Source organism: Capsicum annuum, chromosome 2 (assembly GCF_002878395.1).
Source record: "Capsicum annuum cultivar UCD-10X-F1 chromosome 2, UCD10Xv1.1, whole genome shotgun sequence".
Lineage (NCBI taxonomy): Eukaryota > Viridiplantae > Streptophyta > Magnoliopsida > Solanales > Solanaceae > Capsicum > Capsicum annuum.
Genome location: NC_061112.1, coordinates 59,660,452 through 59,673,594, shown reverse-complemented (window position 1 = coordinate 59,673,594; position 13,143 = coordinate 59,660,452). Strand labels below are relative to the sequence as shown.

Sequence of the window (13,143 nt, the reverse complement as noted above, 5' to 3'; positions counted from 1 at the left end):
ACGTACTACTTTAAATAAAATATACTACAATATATACACACACTAAATAAATAGTTATATACTAATTTATAAAACATATACATATGTATACGTTAAATATATACGCCTATAGAAGATATACACACATATATACGTACCATTCAATATATACATACTACTTTAAATAAAATATACTACAATATATATACTGCAATATATACACACACTAAATAAATAGTTATATACTAATTTATAAAACATATACACATGTATACGTTAAATATATACGCCTATAGAAGATATATACACATGTATACGTACCATTCAATATATACGTACTTCTTTAAATAAAATATACTACAATAGATATACTACAATATACACACACACACACTAAATATATAGTTATATACTAATTTATAAAACATATACACATGTATACGTTAAATATATACGTCTATAGAAGATATACACACATATATACATACCATTCAATATATATACATACTACTTTAAATAAAATATACTACAATATATACACATACTATATATATAGTTATATACTAATTTATAAAATATATACACATGTAATGTTAAATACATACATCTATAGAAGATACACACACATATATACGTATCGTTCAATATATACATACTGCTTTAAATAAAATATACTACAATATATAGATACACTATATATATAGTTATATACTAATTTATAAAACATATATATATGTATACGTTAAATATATACGTTTATAGAAGATATACACACACATATACGTACCATTCAATAAATACGTACTACTTTAAATAAAATATACTACAATATATATACTACAATATATACATACACTATATATATATAGTTATATACTAATTTATAAAACATATACACATGTATACGTTAAATATATACGTCTATAGAAGATATACACACATATATACGTACCATTCAATATATACATACTAAAATAAAATATACTACAATATATATACTACAATATATACACACACTATATATATATAGTTATATACTAATTTATAAAACATATATACACATGTATACGTTAAATATATACGTCTATAGAAGATATACACACATATATACGTACCATTCAATATATACGTACTATTTAAAATAAAATATACTACAATATACACACACACACTATATATAGTTATATACTAATTTATAAAACATATACTCATATATACGTTAAATATATATGTCTATAGAAGATATACACACATATATACGTACCATTCAATATATACATACTACTTTAAATAAAATATACTACAAGATATATATACTACAATATATACACACACTAAATATATAGGTATATACTTACTCCTCCGCCAATTCAACGTGTTGATCCGTCGTCTGCGATCCTCTAGCGGCGATTGAAGATAATACTTAAGCTCTTCCCGATAAATTGATGTAAGCTCCCTCCTCAACACTGGTCCAACAAGGTAAATCATAAAAGGAATCAAGAAAACCACTATGTACCGACTTTTTAGAAGATGATGGCTCCTCGAGAGGATGAGGAGCGACAATTGAAGTGATATTTGTTGGTACAGCTAAATCAACTGAATCAGCATAGTGGTTATATAATTTATCTATGTAAGCGTTGCATCACCCATAGCCGTCCACAAATCAGGTTGTACTTGTTCAGAATCATTATTAGTATTTATCTCTAAGTTAGAATAAATAACAGTACTAAAGTGGAACATAGTAGTATATTTCATACACGGATTTAGCATAGTATCAACCAAGTAAATAGGGGAAATCGAAAAGAAATACTTTTTAAATTTAGCAAACATGACACCAACAGCTTCTTTGTAACCTTCTTTATTTTTATATTCTTTGAGCAAAGCAGAAATATCGGCTATATATGCCAAAATATTACAAACAGTGGGATAATAAGCACCGAAAAATTCAACCGTAGCTATATAAATTTTTTATGAAAACTTAACAAGATCATTAACTACAACCCAATCAGAATCATGTAGCATGCAATTAGCAGAATCAGCAAAAGAACCACAATGTTGGTTAAAAGATAGTATAATATGAACTCTATATTTATAACAAGTATTTAAAAAATCATATGTAGCATTCAATCTAGTATAACATTCTTCAGGCATCAATATCGGTGCAACTCCATTTTGTTCACATTTAAGCTTAAAGTCCCTAATTCTTGATCTTCAATTATTTCCTTGAATAAAACCAACGGCAAGCCGGATTTTTTCAATATAAAACTCAAAAAACTCAAGGTCGTCTCTTACAATTAAATTATATATATGACAAGCACACTTAACATGAAAAATTTTAGGTAACGGCGGTGATAACTTAGATTTTAACTTTTTAATAGCAGTCTTGTTGTTAGAAGCATTATCAAAAGTAATACATAAGATTTTATTTTCAATACCATAAAATTCAGCAACTTTAGCAATCGAATCAGTAATAAAATGTCCAGTATGTTTACGATCTTCATCATATAAAAAAACAAGAATACGTTTTTGCATAACAAAATTACTATCTATCCAGTGACAAGTAACGGTTAAATAATTATTTTTATTTACAGCACGACCAAGATCAGAAGTTAGGGACATTCTACATTGAATATTTTTTAACAATGTTGATAAATAAAAATAATATTATGTATGAAGTCTAAAAATATCGGCCCGACTAGTACTTCTAGGAATACCATTATACATAAGATTATAAATTACTTGAATATAATGAATAAAGACACCAGAAGAAGAAAAACTAAAAGGCAAACAACCCACAGCTATCATTTTAGCTATTTCTTCCAGATCCCTCAATTTATTATACTTCTTCATTACCTGGCCGGTTGGTGAGTCCATTCTAGTTTGTGTTGGCCCACCAACATCATCACCACCTTTTGTAATTTTTAACTCTCTATCGTGATTATCATTTATATGTCTCATTAACATACCCGTATCCCCTTGCTTGCCTCCTCTTTTATGCTTATATATTTATTGACAAATATTGCATTGCACCTCAATATCTGATATACGTTTAAAAAATTGTCATGCAATACTAGTTGGTTTACGAGCTCTTGGGGCACAGGGAGGGAGATTAACCGATTCAGATCTAACGTTAGCATTTTCTACTGCGGGTGTCTCACCAATATTTTCATCATCTTCGTCTAAATTAACAACATCTACTTCATTTTCTTCTTTTATACTATAATTTTTCTGAGCTTCTACATAATCCATATCGTAAGCACCTACACCTATTTCTTCCTCAAAAGGTTGACTAAGCGGTACCGGATGCGGAGGCACATAGGTATATCTACTACTTGAAGTACCTCTACCGCTAGTAATTCACTTTTTACTACCACTACCACTTCCGGGATAAAAATTTTTAACACCTTTAGTCGCGAGGTTTCTTAATGTATCCATAATATAAATTAAACTAAAAAAATTCAAAATACACAAATATAATAAAATTAAATATTCAACAATTAATACACTAATTAAAAATTAAACGCAGGAGATGGAACGATAATACCAAATTTTGGAAGTATCCGAAGGTTGCGGCTTTAAAAACTTTTACTCGTACTTTGTAATCGCAAAACTAAAAAATTAAAGTGAGCACTATAGAAATATATAAAATATTTGAGAATTGAGATTTGAGAGAGAATGAAATTTGAGAGAATAAAAAATTGTGTGGAAAATGATTTGAAAGTAGAGGGTATTTATAGGAATTTTTTGGGGTTTAAAAAAATAATTTATTTTAAAAAAAATTTTTTCTTTTAATAAAAAGGAAATTTTAGCCGTTTTGGGCTCCCAACGGCTATATTACCGTTGGCCCAACGGCCTTTTTTTATTAAAATCCATTTTTTTTTTAAAAAAGCTAACCGGGCTGGGCTAGGTTAATCGGATCCAATCCAAAAAATAATCCGATCCGGGACTCGATACCCTATCGTTCATGGGCTGACCTGGCCGGGTCAAACCGAGCTGATTTTTTTAAGTGGGCTGGGTCAACCCGGCCCGTTTGACAGGTTTGCTTCTATAGTCGAGCATCCTGGCGTGAGTCGGCACTGATTTTCAGAAATAGTCATCCTCCTCCTCAATAACAAAAAATGATAATTTTTCATCTACAGGTCGCAGGCAAGAATGTTGTCCGAATGGCCATATTATGTAATAAATGATAATTGGGTTAAATGGACATTTTATCTAATTTTTCCAAAAGTAATCTCCTAGGTTAAGCTTAGTAAGGCGTGCCCTTTGGGGGCGAGGTGCAGTATTCACTATTCAGAGAAGATGTTCCCTTTCCGATCCCTTTTACTTTATTTGTCTGTTTGTCTGGAGGGCCCCTAGTAAAGAAGGGAAATTGAATTAGTGTTCTAATCTTACACTTCAAAGTACTTGCAAGGAAATAACAATGTAGTAGCACACAAATCCTATAGATGAGAAAGAACTTGTTCGGTTACTTAAAATGGTATGTCCTCTCTTTTAATATCATCCAAAACCACATGGTCCTGTTTGAAGTTTGGCAATGTTGCATGAGTCCAGCAAGTTGATATTGTTGGAAGTTACTCCCGCACATGGTGTGGGTGCATTTGAACTTCTCCTACCTCAAAATAAAAGCAAAGAAAATAAGAAGCCCCTTATGAAACTTGGTGAGAATTTATGAGAGCCAGCAAATTCCAAATAGTCGATATTCTACCTCAACTAAAATCTCGTCACTGCAATAAATTTCGACCGTCTAAAGACACAGACTTAAAAGCTCCATAAAAAAAAATAATTCTAAACATTATCCTTCGTTCAGTTTATTTTCATACAATTCTTGGATCTAGAAACACCCTTTATCTATCTGTATCAGGATCATGCTCATTCATCAATGGGCTAGCAGAACATTTCAGCCTTAAGTGGCCAATTTTATCTCCATTTCCCTTCAGTATTAAAGCCGAAAACCTCTCAAGTTACATTACACTACTCAAATCTGTCGAACCTTGTAGAAGAAAGAGACAGCTCTACAGTAACATATATTTATATGGATCAACTTAAACCAAGTTGTGTCAATTCATCTCCCCTTACTCCATTAACATTCTTGGAAAGAGCTGCTGTAGCTTATGGGGAAAGTATTTCCATTGTCTATAACTCCACTAGTTACACTTGGTCCGAAACATTTGCCCGATGCCTACGCCTCGCTTCCTCAATTTCTTCCCTCATTGGCATCAAAAAAGGCCAAGTCGTTTCTGTTTTGGCTCCTAATATCCCTGCCACATTGGAGCTCCAATTTGCTATCCCGATGGCTGGTGCTGTCCTCAACAACATCAACACTCGCCTCGATGCTAAAACCATCTCTGTTCTGCTCCAACATAGTGAATCCAAGCTCCTCTTTGTTGATTGCCAGCTATATTCTTTGGTACTTCAATCAATTTCATTGTTTCCATCTAACATGAACCCTCCAGTTCTTGTCCTTATTGAAGATGAAAGCTCGGTTTCATTTTCAAGAAACTTAGATTTTGATGAATGCACTACTTATGAGGCAATGCTGGTGAAGGGGGATTCAAATTTCCATTGGATTCGACCTGAAAATGACTGGGACCCCATGACATTGAACTACACTTCAGGGACAACATCTTCACCTAAAGGAGTGGTACATTCTCATAGATCTCTTTTTATTATAACGGTCGATTCTTTAATCGATTGGTATGTACCAAGTCAGCCAGTGTATCTATGGACACTGCCAATGTTCCATTCCAATGGATGGAGTTACACATGGGGTATGGCTGTAGTTGGTGGGACCAGCGTTTGTCTTCGAAAATTCGATGCTAATGTTGTGTTTCATGCCATAGCCAAATATAATGTCACACATATGTGTGGTGCACCCGTGGTACTCACTATGCTAGCCAATTCTCCCTGTGCTAAGTCCTTAAAAAATCCGGTCCACTTCCGTACTGGTGGCGCTCCCCCCCCTGCCCCCGTTGTTCTTCGAGTAGAATCATTGGGATTCATCGTGAATCACGGGTATGGGATGACAGAGGTGGCAGGGGTGGTGGTGTCGTGTATTTGGAAGCCTAAGTGGAACAAATTAACTGCGAATGTGAAGGCGAAACTGAAGTCAAGACAAGGGATTAAGAGCTTAGGAATGACTGAAGTCGACGTGGTGGATCCAGAATCTGGAGTCAGTGTGAAGAGGGACGGACTAACAATGGGGGAGATAGTATTAAGGGGTGGATGCATAATGTTAGGTTATTTGAAAAATCAAGAAGCTACATCAAAGTGCATGAAAAATGACTGGCTTTACACCGGGGATGTAGCAGTGATACACCCAGATGGGTACTTGGAAATTAAAGACAGATCAAAAGACATTATTATTAGTGGAGGTGAAAATGTGAGCAGTGTTGAAGTAGAATCAGTGCTTTATTCAAACACATTTATTAATGAGGCAGCAGTTGTGGCAAGGCCAGATGAATTTTGGGGTGAAACGCCTTGTGCTTTTGTTAGTTTGAAAGTGGAATTGAAACAAAAGCCAAAGGAGAAAGAAATTATTGATTTCTGTAGAGAAAGATTGCCACATTATATGATACCAAAGACTGTAATTTTCATGGATGAACTTCCAAAAACAGCAACTGGAAAAATTCAGAAGTTTTCTCTCAGAGAGATTGCCAATGGTATGGGGTCGTTACCTGCTAGTCGAATGTAAGCACAAAATCTCATTTGAATTCTTTTTCATATATAGTTGGAAATGTCTTTTTCATTTTTAAAAATTTCTAAAGATTCTTTCTGTCAAACGATGTCGAATTCATTCAAAGAGTGCCTAATATAGTGCAATTTTTTATACTGTAATACTTCTATAAGTATGTGTGTGTAATTTTATGACCTGTATGTAACCAAAATGTCCCACATAGGTACAACTGATTGATTTAATTCTTTGCAAGATTAATTGATAGTACAAGAAATTGATTATTTTTCATGCTTTTGTCAATGAAATTTATAGGGCATTAAGCATTCAAATTCTCGATCCTAATTCCTAACCTGAGCATGTTTTATCTCTACTTATCAAAAAATAAAGAATTCCTAAGTTTAGGATGTGGCTCAATTCACTTTCCTATACAATATTTGCGCTTTTCGATGCATTAGATCGGGGGACTAATTAAAGGAAAGTGAGGACAGACAGAGATACTATAAATTGCTTTAAATGTATCCTACACTTTACTTGCCTACTATATTAAAAATAATTTTATTTTTATTTGTGTATTTTAAAACATCAAATTATTTTTAAAAAGAATATTTTAGTCGCTACTTATGAACCAAGGCCCAAAGGTTTATTACAAACAATCTATCTTCCCCATAAAAACAAGGTAAGATTTGTTATTGATACGAGCCAAGTGACCATCATATCTTTTGATGATATCATTCGAAGTCAATACACGAAGAATCAAGCTTTGGTCACATTGGGGGCACGGGAACATACATGGAGGAACCGATTTGAGCACAACATAGAGCAATCCCGTGTGTGGAAGGTTGCTTGGGGGCTTGCCTTTGACGCATACCTGAGAATACAAGTGATGAAGAGGGACGTGCTTTGGAGCTTGAAGAGGCGCCCTTGGAGTGTTAAAACTCATTAAGGGTGTTTTAGTCATTTGGAGCATGGAAGAGGTGCCCTTGGAGTGTAATTCTCATTAAGGGTGTTTTAGTAATTTTACCCTTTTATGTAATAGACTATAAATAACACTTGTTAGGTTTATTTCCTCGTAGTTTTTGATGATATTTTGATAAGAAACATTCTTGAACTCCATTGGGAGGAATTTTAGTAGGGCTTGGAAAAGCCAATATTAATCTTTGCTTAGAAACGATAGTTGTAAGGTGGAGTTGATCCCCTTTACCATCACCGTAAGAAGTTGGTGTTTGTTTATGCGAGTCTTAGGGGTTTTAGCATTTGATTCATGTTTTGGTTCTTATTGCTTGTATTCTTTTATGTCAATTTATCTATCTTTACTTTCTTGTATTGTTCGGATTTATCTTCTCCTGGTAGATTTCTATCTTTCGTGGCTTGATCCATTTCATTTGGTATCAGAGCTGAGCTTAGAATCGTTCCCATGATAGGTGATTTTGTGTGTTTTGTTTGTTTCTAGTGTTAGATCCTTGTTCCCTAACACTAAAAGAGTCCAGATCTTGGATTTGAGCTTATTCTGGGTTGTTTTGAGCTATCCATCGTTGTTGAGCTTGAAGTTGAAGAAACTTGAAAGATGGATCTCGAAATTAGAAGAGTTTTTGTTGATATTGCGGATTGAAAACGTGTTGTTGGTATTTAGGAGAAATAAAAAATTACCCAATTCCGAGCATATTTGGCTTAGTTTCCATTTTTGAATGTTCTTGGTGTTCTTCATCATCTTTATATCTTGTTGAAAGAGAATAGTCAAAAGTGATAGTTTGATCTAAAAAGGTGGAGAAAGAGAGTATGATCCTTGTTTGTCTTAAAGACATAATTCCAAGACATCCAAAAGAAGGAAGAAGTCATAAGGCTTCAAAAAATTAATATTACCAAAAGAGGCAAAAGAAGGTACCGGGGGGGGGGGGGGGGACCACAACAAATTCAAACTCTATTGAATTTGAAAAAGACTCCAAGTCTTGGTGTTTTTCCTCCCAAAGCCGATTTCCCACTCTTCCAAATTGAAGGTTGCTTGAACACAAATTGAAACAAATATTTCCCAAAAAACATCATCCATTTAGAAGCTGCCACGTCATCAAACTTCCAAAATACCTTAAAGCTCAAATTTAGGTTCAAGTTTCTTTTCTTTGATTCTTTGGTTTCTTTTCTTGATTTTATTGTTAATTGACAACTAATAATCACCTACTTAGTTGTAATTTAGTTGTTGAATCTATTTTTTTCGTGTCTTATTCCTTTGTGTGCTTTTCTCGTCTTGATTCGTTGAACTTCTTTGTTTCAAGTTCGTAAGTAGATTTTATTTTGTTTCTTGAGTCGATCAAACAAGAACCTATTCTGGATGCAAAGTAGTGATTGACACCTTATTGACTACCGGAGTATAAGCAACTTTCAATATTCGCCGCTTTAATTGTGAGGATCACAAAGGTGAGTGCATAAAAGTGTTAGTGAAGAGATTTTACTACTAATGTTATTTGTTCATTTTGTAGGTATAAGGTGATATAAGGGGAACATGTCTTCGATAGCCTTGAATTATTATGACTACGACATGGGAGACTATGATTGTAGTAGGAAATGTTATGGCTACAATGATGAAGGAGATTATGGGGGTTATGAATATAGCCATGATCAAGACATGGACAAAAATGAGGGTTACGGTTTTGAACGAGAAAGTGTGATGAATGAAATGCCTAGCGCTTATGGTGAATATGGAGATGATGAAGAGCCCTGTGATGGTTCTTATGATAAAGATGGGGCATGTGAGGAGTTTTACACTTTCCACTCCGAACCTAGAATTGGTGTAAAGTATAACCCCTTCATTTACAAAGCTTATGAGAGCTATGGTGAGAGAGCACATGTGGAGTATGAATATTTATATTTATATTCTTTACCTTGTGGTACTTCTTATCAAGATCGAAGTGGTGTGAATGGTTTACTAGCTATAGTGGAGGTTGTCCAATGAAAAGAAGAGAGTATGCATCTCCAAAGCCGAAGGGTACCATATCTTGTTCTTTCTATTCTAGTGCCCAAACCTATAAAAGCGAAAACCAAGGTAGATATAGAGGGTATAGTGGGATTCAAGGTCACCCTATTCTTTCTATCTTTATAAGAGAGTCGGGTCCCGAAGACTATCTTGATTGGGAATGGAAGTTTGAAAAGATCTTCATGGATTATGATATAAGTGGAGTTGAAAGAACTATGTGTGCCCTTAAACATATTCAAGGTCCGACATCGTTGTGGTGGGAATTCAAAAGGAAGTCTGTCGGAACATGAAGTGCCTTAAAATAACTCATAAGGGGTATGCATTTGCCCATGGGGTATACCAAGCTTTACAATGTTGATCCAAGAAGAAATGTTCACTTTGGAAAGGTAAGCATTTGTGGGGTTCCAGGCTGCCTCCTTGTGCTAGATGATAGGTGCTATAAAAACTACATTATTCCACCCATGGTTGACCATTTGGGGATGTTTTGAGAACCTCTACTTGTTCTATATTCCTTGGATGGGTATAAGGTTATCGAGAGAGTGAAGGTTATCTTCACCTAATTTGAATACTATGGTTGCTGATTGGTTGCACAACATAGAGTTCTAAATGTGCAAAATTGGCCTAAGATTATAAGAGACCAATGGGAAAATCATCTCTTTACATTCATTCTTCCCAAATCTTAAAGAGATGTGATCATTTACTCCAAGCCGAATAAAAATGAGAGACAAAAGATTGAGAAGAGTAAGGGTATGCAAGGGGGCAATCTGAGAGTGGAAAAATAAGAGGTTGTGAGGAGTGAAATGAGGGAATTGTCACCAAATCGAGCCAACTTTGTTTCTCATTCTATTTCTAAGGACATTTGTGTAGGTACCAAAATGGCAAGTGAAGGAAAGCAAGTGCTAAAAGAGAAGATTCCCTTTGAAGACTTGACTAGGGAAATCTTAGTTGCTGCCGAAGCTTGTGGGGACCTTCCCACCAAGGTAAATAAGAATGTACTCAAGAACTTCAAGATAAAATATCTAACTCTTATATTTTTATGCATGTAAATGATGATTGTGTGGCTAGTATCCCCTTGAGTGTGAGTAATAGCTTACCTACATGTGAGTCTATTGATTCTTTGCCTCTTGTTGATGATGTACATGTTGTGAGTGTGGATACACTAGTTGATCCTATTGATGACCAAATTGACTCTTCTTGTCAGATCAATTTATGTCCATCTAGTGTTGAAGCCATTGTGTTGAATGATAGTACATCATCTATTAATTCTTTGCCCCTTGATGATGATATACACATTGTGAGTGTGGATACACTAGTTAATCCTATTGATGACCAAATTGACTCTTCTTGTAAGATTAATTTATGTCCACCTAGTGTTGAAGCCATTGTGTTGAATGATAATACATCATCTTGTGGGAATTATTTTGATCAACTTGTGTGCGAAACAAGTCCACCACTTGAGGTTATATGTGTTGTTTAATTAATAGACCTCAAGTGAGTGAAGAATTTGAAAATGTTGGTCAAAAAGATAGGAGTGAACCCGTGAGCTTGTCCTTTGGTAAAGATTTTAATGTTTGCTTGGATCATAGGGATAATTATGTGCTTGAAACATCTTTGAAATTTGATAATGATCTTTTAGAGAGTGGATTTACATGTTCTAAATACTCTTCATGGATAGACCTATCTCTCTTTAAGGATAATATCTTAGTTAAAGATGATGAGCTTACTCCTAATGAACCTATGGTGAGAATGATGTTAAAGGTACAGCTTGTCTTGAAGGCTATAACCTATACGCCAACCCACTATGGTGTGACAACATTCCTCCTAAGGATGGAAATCTCTTCTTGAAAGATGAGAGTACTCTTAAGGGTAAGGAATGTGTAGTCTTGGAAAGGAATAACCAATTGGGTGATGATATCTTTGATTTGCTTGAATATTTAAGAAACCCAATAGGTGGTTGTTCCTTGAAAGTTGATTATGGTTGTGATCCTTTGTATGACACCCCGCCCATATTTGATGACTATGAGGATGAATTGTTTGCTTCTTGTGAAGACTTAAGTAATAATCCCTTGGACTATGGTGGTGGTATGTGTCTACTTGAGGGTACTTCCATAGAAAGAGAAAGTGTTCATTTATTGGAAATTACTTTCTCTTCTACTTTATGTGACCTTATTGTTGAGAGTACTCAGAGTCATGATTTTGAAACTAGTAGTGAGTACATACATGAGGAAACCTTAGCTAAGGTTGACTTGAGTGATACCTTTCTCTACTCTCTATTTGCTTTTGATGATAAATATGCTATTTTAGAGAGTATGTCTTTTAGTTTGGGTGAAGCCTGTGGTGAAAGAGAGTGTTGCATAGACCCGTGTCTATGACCACTTTTTCCGTTTGACCCCGGTGCCTAATATGGATATGATGATATTGGCATACCCAACTTGTTACTTGGTCTACATGACCAGCAAAGTTTGAATGAGGATGTTGGTATCCTTCCGTATAATGGAAATTCTTTCTTAGAGATTCACAATCCACTTGAGGGATCAATATTGTCCAAGGGAACTCCAACTAAGATAAAGGATCTTTAAAGAAGGGGAGCCATGAAAAGCCCAAAGAGAGTTCACTATTGTGTGCTCCCATTCTTGACCAAGGTTTTATCACTTGTAGGTCAAGAAGAGAGTCTTCTTTTGAAACTATTTTGGATAAACTCCATTTATGTGATACCCTTCTTTTATATGTGCGTAGAGATGATGACCTCCATAGCCAACTCCTTTGTGCAATTTTCAATAGATTTCTAATGTTTAACATGCAGGGTCCTTGGTTATATTTCAAGTATGTACCACCTTGGCATGATGATGTTATTTATTATGCTAACTCTAACCCTCATGTCATGAGGATGTTGTGCTTGTTTGTCCTTTCTTTGGTCTTGCAAGATTTGGATTCGAGGTTGAATTCTTTTCAAGAAGGGGAGGATGATACGAGCCAAGTGACCATCATAGCTTTTGATGACATCATTCGAAGCCAATACATGAAGAATTAGGCTTTGGTCATCTTGAGGGCACGGGAACATATATGGAGGAACCGATTTGAGCACACCATAGAGCAATTCCATGTGTGGAAGGTTGCTTGGGGGTTTGCCTTTAATGTATACCCGAGAATACAAGTGATAGAGAGGGACATGCTTTGGAGCTTGAAGAGGCACCCTTGGAATGTTAAAACTCATTAAGGGTGTTTTTGTCATTTGAAGCACGGAAGAGACGCCCTTGGAGTGTAATTCTCATTAAGGGTGTTTTAGTAATTTCACCCATTTATGTAATAGACTATAAATAGCACTTATTAGGTTTATTTCCTCTTAGTTTTTGATGGTATTGTGACAAGAAACATTCTTGAACTCCATTGGGAGGAATTTTAGTAGGGCTTGGAAAAATCAATATTAATCTTTGCTTAGAAACGATGGTTGTAAGACGGAGTTGATCCCCTTTGTGGTCACCATAAGAAGTTGGTGTTTGTTTATACTAGTCTTAGGGGTCTTAGC

The 13,143-nt window shown here is 34.8% G+C and overlaps 1 protein-coding gene across 1 annotated transcript; it reads left to right on the top strand.

Moving 5' to 3' along the window:
• The first annotated feature begins 4,444 nt into the window (after positions 1-4,444).
• Positions 4,445-7,882, top strand: LOC107860844 (probable CoA ligase CCL11). Its single transcript, XM_016706326.2, has 2 exons — positions 4,445-6,666; positions 7,391-7,882. The coding sequence occupies exons 1-2, from the start codon at positions 5,012-5,014 to the stop codon at positions 7,593-7,595; spliced, it is 1,860 nt and encodes a 619-aa protein (XP_016561812.2). The 5' UTR covers positions 4,445-5,011; the 3' UTR covers positions 7,596-7,882.
• The last annotated feature ends 5,261 nt before the right edge of the window (positions 7,883-13,143 follow it).

Coding starts and splice junctions, on each gene's coding strand:
- LOC107860844 (XM_016706326.2), top strand. CDS start 5,012: ATGGATCAACTTAAACCAAGTTGTGTCAATTCATCTCCCCTTACTCCA. Junction 6,667..7,390: donor TCGTTACCTGCTAGTCGAAT/GTAAGCACAAAA, acceptor TATCATTCGAAG/TCAATACACGAAGAATCAAG.